Source organism: Acomys minous, assembly GCF_964271855.1.
Source record: "Acomys minous genome assembly, chromosome: 14".
In the NCBI taxonomy this organism is placed as follows: Eukaryota; Metazoa; Chordata; class Mammalia; order Rodentia; family Muridae; genus Acomys; species Acomys minous.
Window position 1 is genome coordinate 39,984,063 of NC_140496.1, and position 14,124 is coordinate 39,998,186.

The 14,124-nt window shown below is 53.2% G+C and overlaps 1 protein-coding gene across 8 annotated transcripts in view; it reads left to right on the forward strand.

Moving 5' to 3' along the window:
• The window catches only part of ZNF423 (zinc finger protein 423), a 334,889-nt gene extending 322,124 nt beyond the window's left edge, over positions 1 to 12,765 (forward strand). For all 8 annotated transcript variants that reach the window (XM_084757137.1, XM_084757136.1, XM_084757139.1 and 5 more), the window contains one exon: positions 12,065 to 12,765. In XM_084757137.1, the coding sequence (XP_084613263.1) occupies positions 12,065 to 12,094 (30 nt within the window). In that variant the 3' untranslated portion in view covers positions 12,095 to 12,765. The remainder of the gene's footprint in view (positions 1 to 12,064) is intronic.
• The last annotated feature ends 1,359 nt before the right edge of the window (positions 12,766 to 14,124 follow it).

The following is a 14,124-nucleotide window of genomic DNA, read 5'->3' on the forward strand; positions in this document are numbered from 1 at the left end:
GCAGAGGCTCTGGCCCCTAGAGAGAGAGAGAGAGAGAGAGAGAGAGAGAGAGAGAGAGACAGAGACAGAGACAGAGACAGAGACAGAGACAGAGACACAGAGAGAGAGAGAGAGAGACAGAGAGAGAGACAGAGACAGAGAGAGAGACAGAGAGAGAGACAGAGAGAGAGAGAGAGAGAGACAGAGAGAGAGACAGAGAGAGAGACAGAGAGAGAGAGAGAGAGCAGGGTGCTCTTGGTGGATGCTTAGATTGTACTCTTTGGTGCAGCAGGAACAATTACTAATGACATTTAGAAAGAAATTAATGATGAGAAATGCAAGTTGGCATTTCAGTAGCAGCAGTCAGCAGCCCCTTGAACACTCGAAGGAGCAAGGGGCGGAGCGGGCGGGGGAGCTAAGAAATTAATTTTGCTGTGTCAATAGTGAGCAGGCTGCACTCACTCTGCCGTTGAAGTTTACACAGAATCAAGCGGGCTGGCTGGGGTTGGTCCAGGCCTGCTCTGGGTGACAGTTTCCTTTTGGTGTGGCCTTTAGGTGGCACCAGGGGACAACAGGAAGAGGGTACAGCAAGAGACAAGTGCTACCTCTGGCCGAAATGCTTTCCTGAAAGACTGAGGTCCCCTCGGTTTTTTTTTTTTCATCCGAGAAATGGAGGTGTCGGAAAAATGGGGCTGTTGTGTGACAAGCAGTTTCCAGCACATAGCAGGGACTCGTGTATGACAGACAGCACATGGACATGCTCAAGGATGCGGAGCTCATAGCGCTTTGCGCCCGTTATCATAAGTCTTGGGTCATTCTGTTCTCCGAGCAGACAGATCATGGCACTGGTGAGGACCGTGGTGGAGGGAGAGGAGGAAATAAGCTAAACTCAGGGACAGGCTGTGAGGTTCCTAGTGGGACAGGGGAGCATGCCTTATCCAGAAAAAGCCATTCGACTCTACGCTCACATAGCAGCCAGGGGACAGGCCCAGAAAGGTTAGTGTCACCATGACATCAAACACCTTCCAGAGCAGAAACTAAACACCTCCTGGCCTGGAGGCCGTCGAAGCTAAATAATTGTTTCTGTCTTTCAGACCAGGAAGGTGTCCATGCCGTAATTATCATCCCAGGGCTACTTAGTGTTGGTCAAGTTCCAGGCATTGTCCTCAGCACATCTGTTTGTTTGTTTGCTTGCTTTCGAGACAGGTTTTTTTTCTCTGTGTAGCTTTGGCTGTCCTGGACTTGCTTTTGTAGCCCAGGCTGGCCTCTCAGATATCCGCCTGCCTCTGCCTCCCTGAGTTCTGGGATTAAAGGCGTGTACCGACTCATTCTCAGCACTTTTAGACATTAAATAGCTAGTCCTCATGATGTCTCTATCAAGATAAGGAAACCAAGACGCACAGAGATGAGTCACTCCCTGGAGCCAGAGAGCTGACCAGTGCTAGACCCAGGCCACCACCTAACCCCCTTTTTAAAAAACCATACCACACGGCTTGGTTTCTTTGCTATTTATTTATTTTCATATTTGCTTTTACAAATGTGGTGGTCCTCCATGGCAACAGTCAGCTGCCCCATCTGATACAGGGCGTTCTGTATGCCATTTTCTCTCTCTCTCTCTCTCTCTCTCTCTCTCTCTCTCTCTCTCTCTCTCTAAAACATCATAACAAGACTGTAAGGAAGCAAGACTGGGGGTAACCAGACAGTTAGCCCCACCTTTCAGATGTGTAAACGAGGAGTTAAAAGAATTGAAGTCTCCTAAAGGCTAGGGTCATAGACGTAGTAAGTGACCACAGCTGGATTTGAACGCCAAAGCCCACCGTGTTTGTTTTTGCTTTTTGGCCAGCCCGTCCACCTCCACCCCATTCATTCATCCAGGCATTGTTTTACTCCTGCCATTCAGGCACACACCATCTGCCCTCCCACTCCGCATCTATCCACTAGATGTCTGTCTATCCGGCAGCTTACACATCTACCCACCCATCCATACTGAGGGATATACATTAACGTTCATTTACAATTTTTTTTTTAGTTATGTGATATATGTCTGTGTCTCGATGTGGGTATTTACATGAGGACAGGTCCCCAAGGCCAGATTCCCATGGAGCTGGTTATAGGTGGTGACGGCCCTGCCCAGCATAGGTGCTGGGAACTAAACCTGGGTCCTCTACAAAAGCAATAAGCTCTCTTTACCACTGAACCATCTCTCCAGGACCCATGTATCAAGTCTACAGCTTTTAGAGTGTCTTCCTTTTATGCTTTTTTTTAAAAATAAAAGATCTGTTGATTTTAATGTTATGTGTGTGCATATTTTCTCTCCATGAGTTGTGCATTCAGTGCCAGAGGAGGGCGTGAGATTCCTCAGAGCTGTTAATAGATGGTTATGAGCTGCCATGTGGAACTGGGAACTGAACCTGGGTCTTAGACCAGAGCAGCAAATGCTCTTAACCGCTGAGCCGTCTCTCTGGCCCCCCTCCATGCCTCATATGCTCTTAATTTCACACTCCACCTTAAAACTGCCTGCATGAGCACATACTCTTTTGGTTTACAGAGTGGGATGGAATAGACCGGGAGTGCAGATGACTGTAGGCTTGCCTCACAGCTCCAGAGGATTCTGCTACTATAGAAGGGAAGTGTAGGGCAGACCCACTTGATGTTGGTAGGGCAGGTGTGTGGGCAGAAATACTGTGGCCATGGCTTGGTTTCTGGCTGAGCCATAGTCTATAAAAACAACATCCCAGGGGGTGGGGGTGGGGTGGGGGGGGAGATCACCCTGTGCCCTTCGGTTTGTGGTATGTGACTCCTTCGGGACTGGCAGGGGTACACACCTACGTGTTTCCTGAGGACTGTGGTGATCATTAGCTGTAATGGGTCTCAGCTGCAGTGTGGATCAGCGGTGCATGCCACAATTCATCATGGTAAATTAGGTCCATCTTTAAGACTCTTGCCCCGGCAGCCTGGGGGGCTGTGGGCAAGGGGCAGAGCTGCGTGGTCCCTGGAAGCCATTTTCGGTTGCAGGGCGCGACGTTTCTGAGGGGTGCCACCCTCAGAATAGCTGCTGGAACAGCTCTTTGTTGGCAGGGGTAATCCTCAAGAAAACCGGAAGGTGCAGGAAAGCCTTCTTTTTAGTGGGAATTTGGAGGAAAGCGGACAGAGATCTGGATCAAAGGTTTCATGTATCATTTACAAAACCTAAAAGCGCCAGTGCGGTTCAGGGACCTGAACATACGTGTTCAGTATAATTAGTGGCCGTGTGACCTAGATTTTCCAGGGCAGCCCCGTACTGGCTAGTTGTCCTGGTTTTTGGTTCGTGAGGTAGGATCGTTCTGTGTGGACATAGTAAAAAGCTGCCAAAGGTGGGAAACCAGCCGAGAGGATACAACCCCTCCTCTCCAGGTTGTTTCCATGTTTTTTTTTTTTTAAAAGAGGGCGGACTACGATGTGCTTGTCCCTCACTTCCTTTCCAGTGCAGACTGAGAGAAATGCAGATGACTCCATCAGCAGCAGGCTCTTGTCCCCTGGAACAGGACTTTTGTCAGTGGGCCCTGGTTCTGTGCTCATGCCTGGGTTCTGTGGCCATGATGGCCTGGTTCAGAGAGCCGCACCACTGCTGTGGTCAGTTCTGCTGTTGTGGAGGAAGGCTTTCTGCAGCGTGGACGTGGAGATTCCATGCAGGCAATGCCAGCAACTGCTGGCAGGTGGCGTGGTGCCCTTGGATGCTGCAGCTCCAGCTCACCCAGGGTACCACAGGCTGCTGCAGTCTGTGCATTCGACGGCCACACAGGGAGTGCAGTGCAACCTGTCCCTGTGCACATGAAGCCTGCCCCGCCCCCCCCCCCCCCAGTTTCCCCCATTCTGGTGTACAGCTCAGTGGCACTGAGATGCATACAGCACCATGCATTTTTCATCTCCTCCAACCCCAGAATTCTTTCACCTCCCCAGCCTGGAAATCTAGCCCCCTTCTCCCTGCCCCTGGCAGCCAAGTGCTGCTCTGTGAGCTGGGCTAACTCAGGATCCCAAACAAGAAGATTCCTACAGCGTACATCTCTCTGTGACTACCTTATTTTGCCTAGTGTAATGTCCTGAAAGGATTGTGGGCCACATTGGAGGCAGCTGTCCAGAATGTTCTGCCTGGGAGGGTGCTACTTCCCCCTATGTCAGCTGCCTTCTCTCTGCTGCCCAGCTTGCAAGCTGACCAACCTCTCAGCAGTAGTGGAGGCCTCATCAGGGAAGCCATCCCTAACTCCTAGAGTTTACAGCAGGGTGACCTCACAACCGGGCTCTCCACCCTCTTCTTCAAATCCTTGGCCAGTGCCATGACCCTACCTAGAGCACGGGGGCCATCTGCCATGCAAGAGCATTGGCCCAGACGGCCCTGCCTTAGGGGCCCTGGCCCAGTTAGTATGCTAACTCCAGAGGCCTCAGGCCACACTCACCTGGAGCTGAGCTAGGCATCTTTCCTACCAAGCTTGAGCTCTCAAGGCTGACACAGACCCACTGGCCCCCCTGCTCTGCACTGGCATGGGTCCCACGCATTCTCAGCACCACCCACCTTATGTTGGAGGCCTCCCACAGAGATCAGTCAACATGGTGGGAGCAGCACTTCTAGGATCTGCCCCCCTTCTTTACAGACACAAGCATGTCCTGAGTTGAGTCCCCACAACTACGTCTAGGCTACTTTGGTTGTGCCTGTGTGACCTATGTATGTGTATGCCCCATGACACATACAGGTGACCTTGACTCCAATCAGTGGCAGGGCTGGTCTGAGAAGCTCCCACCTTATTCTTGGTCCCCATATCTCTTCATGGCATAGCACTGTTCCTAGCTTGACTTTGTAATAGACAGGCTTGCTCCGTGCCTACCCTGAGGAATCAGCTTTTGGGATCTGATTTGGGCCCTTTAAGGGAAGGGACCCAAGGCCAAATTCATATTTGAGAAATGTCAGCCAGGGTCTAAGCCGGCTGGTGTGTTCAGAGTGAGCCAGCACAGTAGTCAACTCAAGAGGGACCAATGTCCACAGAAGGGGGAAAGAAAGTATCGCCGCCTGGTACACAAATGCCCATCTTTGGAGAGACAGTTGCTAACCTTCCTCAAGACTTGGGTCAAGCACGCACCCTGTTGCCTCACAGGGACAGATCTGTAAGCAGTCCTGGGCGTATTTCACCTCCTCTGCTTGTGACTGCAGCCACAAAACTGCTGGTTTCCCTTGCTGGTATCTTCACCCTCCACATCAAACACACGGACCAATTGAGTCCATTCACCGTGAGGCGCCTCTCCCTGAGGCTGAGATTCTCTGAGCAGGTCATGTTGGGCTTTGTTTTAGGGGTGGAGCATGGAGCCGATGCCTGCAGAGTCTGTTGGACTCTTATGTTTTCACACTTTCTCCCATCTTTTCATGTAAGGGACGACAGTTGTTACCTGTGGAACTGGTTGTGGAGCGGGGCATCTGCTTTAGTCGTTTGTGTCCTGGGGGCAAGAGAGGCCTTGGGGGAGGAGGGAGTATACAGGAACTAAAGCTTGGCTCGCCTCTGGGAGAAGCTTCTAGCAAAGGAGTCTGGGGCAGAGGCCTTCCTCCTATTCTCAAGGTGTTTCTTTGACCCCTGCATCTCTTCTTGCTCTTGGGTGTCCCACAAGGCTATACCTTGTTCAAGTTGGCTCTTAACTCTGGGATAGGAGGTTCCTATGCCTGCTGCCCAGCACTCCTGCCTAAGCTTAGTTTTGCAGTTCACTTGTTTCTACTCTAGAGTGGCAGGTACCAGGCCCCTCCTTGCTGCTGGCTGGACAGCAAGGACAAGCAAGCCTCACATTGGAGGGCCTCCCACTCTCACTCTGCCTTATAGGCCACCTTAGGGTTTTGTCCCAAGCCATTGGGCCACCAGTCTCACTCTGATGCAAAAGGTGGATGTCACTTGCACAGGGACAAACTTCTCTCTGGCCTGGAGGTAAATGGATGACACGTGGGGGGGGGGCAGTGCCATGCTGGAGGAAGTAGGGTACAAGTATATTCAGGCTTGCCTCCCCTCACCAGGGAGCAGCACGTCCCTGGCAGGCATTTATAGGGAGCCCCAACCATCACTCACTCCTAATTTTAATGACGTGCATTAGCTAAATTGTGTTGTGAGTATGCATTCGGCGCTGTTTATGGGGTGCTCTCGAGTGTGCCCACCGTTTGTCAGAAGTGCAAACTAGCGAACATACGAGCCTTTAAGACAGGCCATCTGTTCGTCTTAGACCCTTGGACGATTGTCAAGCGCTGCTAAAAATAAGTGCTCACAAGCAGAGAGGGGCCGCCCAGGTGATGCACAGCAGAAAAGGGGAGCAGAGCTGCCTGTGTCTGCATCCTCCCCTAAGGGAAAGACAAGTGACTGTCTGCCGGGGGAGGCCACGGGAGGGAGTGGAGGGAGATGGAGAGCCTCTGCTGAGACACCTCTCCGGTGGAAGGCATGAGCGTTCCCTCCGCCTTGCGTCGTGTAACTTCCACAGCTCAAATACCTTCGATAGCTCCCAGTGGCCCAGATTTAAGGGCAAGCTGCCTCGTCTGGCATCACGGAGCCTCATCAATAAGGCCCCTGCCTTCCTTCGGAGGCTTGTCTCCACAGCACATACCCCGTGCTTCTGCCAAGCTGAATTATTCATTGTTCCCCCAGCATATGCTGCACTTTTCACATTTCGCAGGCAGAGCCGCGCCACGGCAGAGGGGGTTATAGACACCGTGTGGGTGGATGTCCTGCACTGCCGCTCTCAACCAAAGGGTCCCCACGGTACGGTACCCTGCGCCTCAGGCTTTCCCGACACAGCAGGGATAAGAGGAGCAAGTGCTTTTTGGGGGGGCTGTTGAGGGCTCAGGTGAGCGAAAGGTACTGAAGTGCATGGTGTCCGACCTGCTGAGAGCCAGACATTGAGCCCCAGTCACTGTGAATCGCGGCCTTTATCAGTGCTACTCACACCTCCAAGATGCTTGGGTGGCTAATCCTGCTTGGCAAAGTGCTCCTTCATTCTCTGTCTGTTTCTGACTGTCTGTCTGCCTATGCCTCTCTCTCTCTCTCTCTCTCTCTCTCTCTCTCTCTCTCTCTCTCACACACACACACACACACACACACGCACACACACACACACTAGCTCTAGCTGTCCTTGAAGGGCAGTAGGAAGACTCCTCCTAAGTGAGTCTCCATCAGAAGCCCTCACTCCCCGCTGTTTTTCATGAAATCCTGCAGCTGGAAACTTGGCAGAGGCTGGCCTGCCCCCCATCTTCTTCTCGCCTGTCCGCTGCCCAAGGCCAAGCTCCTTGACTGTGCCGTGGACACATAATGAGTGGAGTCCCACAGCAGCCCTGCTCGGCTGTCTTCCACTGACACACTGACAACAGAATCGTTCAGGCTAAGGCCCATCCTAAGGCTTGGTCGCCTGGACTTGGGGGGCGATAATCCACTGTAAAATCAGGCCCACGAGGGCTTCTCCTAGCTGCAGCCTGTTAGGGAGTGGCACAGGGGCATGATGAGGAACAATTGCCTCTTCTGGGCCAGGGGCCTGAGGAAGATGAAGTGGCTTCCTAGAGGAAGGCCCTGGATAGAGCAGGAGAGTGTGGGAGGGGGAGAGAGAATGGGGGGGTGAGGTCATGCAAATTGGACGAAGAGAATGTGGGGGTGCGAGTGTTGTGAGTGGAGAGTAAGTGTGGCTCTGCACAGGCCCGGGCTGGGTCTTGAGGAGTAAGGTTTTTTTCCCCCTCTGCCGCCTTAGGGTCTTTGATGTCTGAGTCCAGACTCCCCACTCCCCACCATGGCAGTGTTTCCACAAGGGAGGAGTCAGGATGTCTTCATCTGTGCATCGTCAGCACAGAGCCTGAGACCTTACAGACAGGGGCTCGGTGAATGTCTGTGAAATGTATGTAGTATGTATGTATGTATTCGTGCGTGCGTGCATGTATATATGATGACAGGGAAAAGAAGTATCCAGCCAGGTCTGATGAAGAGAGGCCAACCAGTGACACCTGCTGTCCTGAGGGCAGAGCCATACAAGGCATCCCAGAGAACAGTCAACTTCCGGGACACTGTGGGCAGGACTTCCTTGGATCCCCAGGCCTTTGTCTGTAGGTAGCTCCCGTGAGTACCACCATTTCCTGAGTCTTGCTGGCATCTCAGAAAGAGGCAGCTAACACACTTTGGGGTCAAAGAATTTGGTACAAGGTTACATGGCTGGCAAGCAGCAGCTAACACCAAACAGAGGATGCAGCCCATTTTGGCCCCTAAGGTAACAAACAGGTCACTAAAGCGGCCTTCCTGTTTGTGGGCACCTATGAGGGTGGCTAGTGTCGGTGGGGGTACTTGGGAAGAGCCAGGCAGGGACTCGGTAGGTAGGTGACTTGTCTTCAGAGTAGCTGGCATACAGGTAGGGGAGCTTCTCAGAACACCTAGAGTGACTGATCTGCAGGGCCGAGAAGTCTCCTCGGCCTATTGCCTGTGCCTCCGGGACAGGAGAAGTCTTGTCGCTTCATGCTACCAGGCAGCCCGCCAATAAGCCAAAATACTTGTCTGCTCAAACACGATACCCGTGGGCAGGTTGCAGAGACCAAGCAGAGTCCAGGCCGAGGAGCAGAACCTGAGGCCCAGGCCTAGAGCCCTGACGTCGGCTGCAGACCAGCAGATCCAGACCACAACACTGTGAGCTGTGGAGGTGGATGGGGCTGTGGCTCTGCACGTGGAGTTGGGCATCACACGACCTTCTAGCTGGCCTGCCCGTTCCATGTGCTTTGGGGTATGAAAATAGTCCTTCCACCAGGCTTCTGCACAACCCAACACGTCTGTGCCCAGCACATTATCTGACACAAATCCAGCAAGAAGTTAGCGCCCGTCACCCAACAGAAGGGCAGTATGGATTCTGGGTGAAAGAACTCCCCACAAAGGGGATTCTCTCAGGCTAGGCGCAACCAGACACCAGCAGTGAGCATCACGGAGAGGCTCTGAGTCTGGGTATCACAGAAACCCCATCCGTGAGCGTGCAGGAGCGCTGCCCAGTGGATGGCGGGCAGCCGAGAGCCTTCACTATGCCTTTGCTTTATTTTCCTCACCTGCTTCGCTGCCCCACACCTGTGTCTCCCTGGCAGGCGTCGAGGCCTGCGGGTGCCAGGAGTCCTGGCCAGGCTCCTCGTCCTCGTCATCGCAGCCTTTGGCCGGCCCGCTGCCAGCCTTTATGGTTCTGGGAAGTGCTCAACTGTAAGATCAAAAGTGTCTTTAAAGACTGATTTTTTTTTCCCTTCTCTGAAGAAACTAAATATAACATAAGCATAACTAGAGAAGAGACATTATGGAGCTAGAATGGTCTTGCCAGAGCCGTGAGGGTGGGAGGAAGCCATCAGAAGCCTTGGAGGAATGCTTGGCCTTTAAGGTGTTTGGGGGTGTGTGTGTCTTAGTGATGGATCTTGGGCACTCCTCTGCCTTCTCAGAGACTGCTCTTAGGTGAAGCCTTCCTTGGATGAGTACCCGGCACACACACACACACACACACACACACACACACACACACTGTGTGCATGAACACGAAGTGACCTTGGGCCCTCCTGGGCTACTGTTGGTACCATTGATCCTTCTGGGTTTCTCACTCCTGCATGAGACCCCTGTAGAGATGGGTCCAGCTCAAGTCTTCCCTGTCCTCACTGTGCCCAGCCCAGAGACGAACGTCTGGTCTGTCTAGTGCTGATTGCGTTTAGAGCATTGAGTGTGACATTTCTTTCTGCTGTGATATCCTGGGCTTTTGTTGGTATAGTAAAACTTTAGGAAGGAAGTTTTTTACTTAGAACTCTCTTGGAGGAAGTTCCTTTTTAAGTCTAACCTGAAAAGCACATGCTATTGCTTCTGAAGGAAGAAGGCTCTAAGAATGTTATTTATTCTCAGTTTCCTAGCCAGTGGTCCAAGGCTTGGCTTTCCACCCGTAGGGATTGCCAGCATTGTCACATGGCTTTGTTTTAGCATCCTTACACAGGGGGCTGCCCCGTTATTCCTAGGTTCCCAGTTGCTCTTCCCAAGATGGAGGTGAGCAACCCTCAAGGGGGCTTGCCTGGCTTCCTGCTGTCTTTGAGCACGGTTCACACCCAGGGGAACTCGCTGCACACTCTCCAGTCCACAGACACACCATCTTTCCAGGGATGGGGTAGCACCTTCGGCCCCACGTTAACGCTGTTGTTCCCAGGCAGCTAAGCCCACCACACTGCCATGGGGCACGGGAAGCCCAGCATGTGTCCAGCCCTGACCAGATGCTATCGTTCTGTGTGCAGCTCCGCAGGGGCAGCCAGGCCTGCTGTACAAGAAGTGCACAGACTCATGCGGGCGCTGACCAGGAGGTGTTATCACAGGAAATGTAGGCCAGGCGAGCAATCTGAATGTCCAAGGAACAGGAGGAGCGCCTGGTTAGGAGGGCGACTGGAGGAAGAGGTCTGGAGCCTCAAGAAGGACAGATCTGTGCATAGGATGCTTTCAGTTCCACGTGGCTGGTTGTTATCAAAGGACTGGAGGACAGGGTTCCCATGTAAACCACCTGGGGCCCATCTTCAGGCTCAGACAAGGTGCCTTGGACCCTGGATCCTCCGTTGGAGGTGCGAAGTCATACTGGCAGTCTGGGCTTTAGCCTGGAGCAGGGTTCTGGAGCAGGCTGTGGTGGATAGTTGGTGGACTGAGAACACCCACTGGGTATAATCTAGTTGCCTGAATCAGCCCCTCTTGGGTCCCAGCAGGCTGATAGTGGGCTGATATTTTGTCTGCCTGAGTCACACGTTCCTCATGATGAGCGTCAAAATCGATGTACCTGTGTTGGTATGTGACCTCTGAGCATGCCAAAAGGACCTATCCTGGAGAGTAGTTCTGGTCCCATCTCCATCCATCCAAGGTTTCCAAACCTCTAGGGGAAAAAGAGAAAAAGAAAAAAGAAAAAAAAAAAGCTGTGGCTGTCCTCTGGTCCTTCTGAAAGCGCGACCTGGAGTCCAGGAGAAAGTCGCGGCGCCTCTCCTGCCCCCTGGTGGTTAGTGGCGGAGATGCAGGCTGCTGCTTTCAGCCGGTGGCCGGCTGGCTGTGTCTCCTTGTGGGACACTGGGGCTGGGAGACAGGGGTATACTAAACAGCCAGCAATGGGGATCGGCCACAGCCCCTTCGGCTCCGTCCCTGGAGGAAGTTGCTTCCCATCTCCAGGTGTCTTGAGGCGGGCTGGCCGCCTGAAGCTGGGACGATAATAGTCTGAATTTGCACTACCAGTGGCAGAAAAGAAACAAAAAGACCAGGTTTCAGAAGCCAAAATCCACCCCTATGCCCAGGCCGCTGGCGATGATGGAAACAGACCTACACTGTCCGCCCTGCCGGGGTTGGCAGGAGGAAAGAAATGCGTGGGATGTGGAGAGAGGCAATGCCCACCGGGTCCCACCTGCGCCCTGGCTTCCCAGGCTAGAGCGGCCGAAGTGCACCACTTCCCTCTCACGTGACCACACTAGCAGGGCCCTGGGAGCTCGGTTCCAGGCTCTTCCCAGGACCCTCCCTGCTGGGTGACCTGTCCCCAGCCTGGGCTACGGGCGTCGCCCACCCACCGCCTTGGCGCGTCTGCGCTCACTCGGGTGTCTCTGGGCAGCCGCGCTGCTCTGCACATCTGCGGTCTCCTCCTGCGAGGCTCGGAGCAGAGAGCGAGGGACCGAAAAGGGATGCGGGGGTGGGGTGGAGAGGCTGCCTGCTGGTCGTCAGAGTTTCCTCCTAGCCATTGGAGGGAAAGAGACGTGGTAGTCATTATTATTGCCGCCTCCCCGCCTGTACCTCCCTCCACGTAGCCCACCCCTTAGGTACGACCCGAATGGTCTAAAATAAATAAAAATAAATAAATAAATAAATAACAATTTACAGGGAACCCAGGTTGGCAGCAACAGGAACCGATCCCCAAGCTCGGATCGACGTGGCGCCTTGGCAGCTGCGTCCCCTGAGCACTTTTTGCTTCCGCATTTTGTTTTGTAATGATCGAGCCGCTTTCTACAGCTCTCGGCGTCCATGCCCCGGGTGGGAGGGGACAGGCATGCTCGCCATTCTTTTGCCCTCATGCGTGTCTCCTTTCTTCGCCTTTGCAGAACCACACGATGAGCCAGCACGCACAGTGAGGGACCTCGCGACAGGACACCTCTCCGCAGAAGGCTTGCCGGAGACGCGGTGGGGAGGGCCATTTGAACATTACATCCAATCAAAGTGTCATTTGCAACCCAGATGTAAAACTCTAATGATTTGGCCATGAGGCGCTGCTATTATAAGCAGCTGGAAATGAATATTAATGGCAGAGATTAAAAGTATTCCATGCTCAGTGTTTTTTTATTGTCCTGCTACATACAGCTAGTGTGCTTTTAGAGTTTTCGCCGCAGACTACATTTCTAGTGTTAGAGAAACCTGCTTTTTGAGGCTACTGTCCTTTGTTCCTTCATGTATTATATTGATAGGTTTTTTTTTTTTAAGGATTAGTGTGATTTTTTTCCCCTTTGCTTCTTTTTTTCCTTTCTTTCTTGTTTTTCTTTCTCCCCCTTCGGTTAACTACTTTTTAATTGCAATTCTAGGTAATTGTGCATCGTGATGTGATTGCTTGGCTATTGTCTGAATATTTCCTTTTAATTTTTTAATTAAAGACTAATGCTTTGATTGGATTTGCCAGTTCACCGGACAGTGATTAAAACTCTGTAATGAATATAATCGGTTTCCGTGCAACTGGATGGTCTGCTTTTAAATGTGACTTGATCTGACTGCAGTAACTAGTTCAGCTCAATAAAGGCAATCCATGCGATCAGCGGTACTGCCTGGTTCCTCTCCTCCTCAGCCAAAGGGGCTGGCAGGAGGTGTGCCTCTGGGGAGTTCCCATGGGCTCACGCAGGCCCCTGGGGGCTCCATACAATAGAGCCACAGAAAGAAGTGCCACAGACCAGCTCCCTGAAGGCTGGAGGAGCTAGGGGCGGGGGGGGGGGGCCGGTGGTCATTGAAATTAGAGAAGAAAGAATCCACAAAGATCAAGCGCGCTGCTCTTGTCATTTCTGGCTTGGGAAACTGAGGCTCAGAGCCCATTGCCAGCGTTTCCCTGCCCCTGCCGCATGTCAAGTGACTGACCCTCATGCATGCTGTGCCCTTGCCGCTTCTCTTCCGGGGTGGGGGCAGATAGGCTGGCCCCTCACGTTGCCAGGGCAGCAGAAAGCACCTGGCTTCTACTTTGGGCCAAGGCATAGGATGGGAGGGGAGGGGCGGCAGCTCCCCCCGCCGTGTGGTGGCTCCAACCGAGACCTGTGGCATGAAGCACAAGCAGGCGCTCCGGTTGCAGAATTCCAGAAGGCAGTGCTCAAAGGCCACCTGCATCCACAAACCCCGAGAACGTAGTGCGTACCCCGAGCTTCTCACTGGCCTAATGACCCGGGGCTCTCCGGCTGCCTTGCGTACACTCCAGCAGGCTTCCTGGGCCCGGCTCCCGCGTTACTACAGATCGCCTGGCTGGTCTGATTCGCCTATTCGAGGCTGGACCTTGCTTAGAGAGCCCTTCCTGGCTCGCGTTTCACCCGGGGCAAGGAGAGCGGAAATGAAGTAGACAGATTGCACCTAATTATAATGTGATAGCGAGTCAGCGGAATTTGGAGCAATTAGGCTCCTCATCTTCCAGGGGGTTCCTAGCCAGGGGTTTCCGGTGACCTGTACGAGGCCCTTCCTCCTTTTTTTTTCCTACAAGGATTAGGGGGTGGCGCTTCCCCGGTTGCGAAGCAAACCTTGGCCTACGGATTCACTCCGTGAGCTCCTCCTGCCCATAGACCGGGAATGTCGCCTTGGAATGCAGGTGGGCTCAAGGTGGGAAGCCACAATATTCAGTCCCCGCGGGGCCTGGCTCTTTCAGAGGAGATCTCAAAGTTTGGTAGGCGCGAAGTTTCCCAAAGGGACCGCTATGGCTGGTCCGGCAAGGGTGCTTTGGCCGGTCTTCAGGCAGTGGGAGGCTGTCGTGAGGTCCCTGAACTTCCTACCTCGCTCCCTCGGGCGCTCTCTAGCTCCGGATTTATCCGAGCCCTGTGCAGCCCAGGTGAGCCCTCAGTAAGTACCAACAGAAGATGTGATTTGACGGTTGGTGGCGTAGGGCTAAATTAGTCACTGCCCCCATTAAAAATACAGCGGGGGG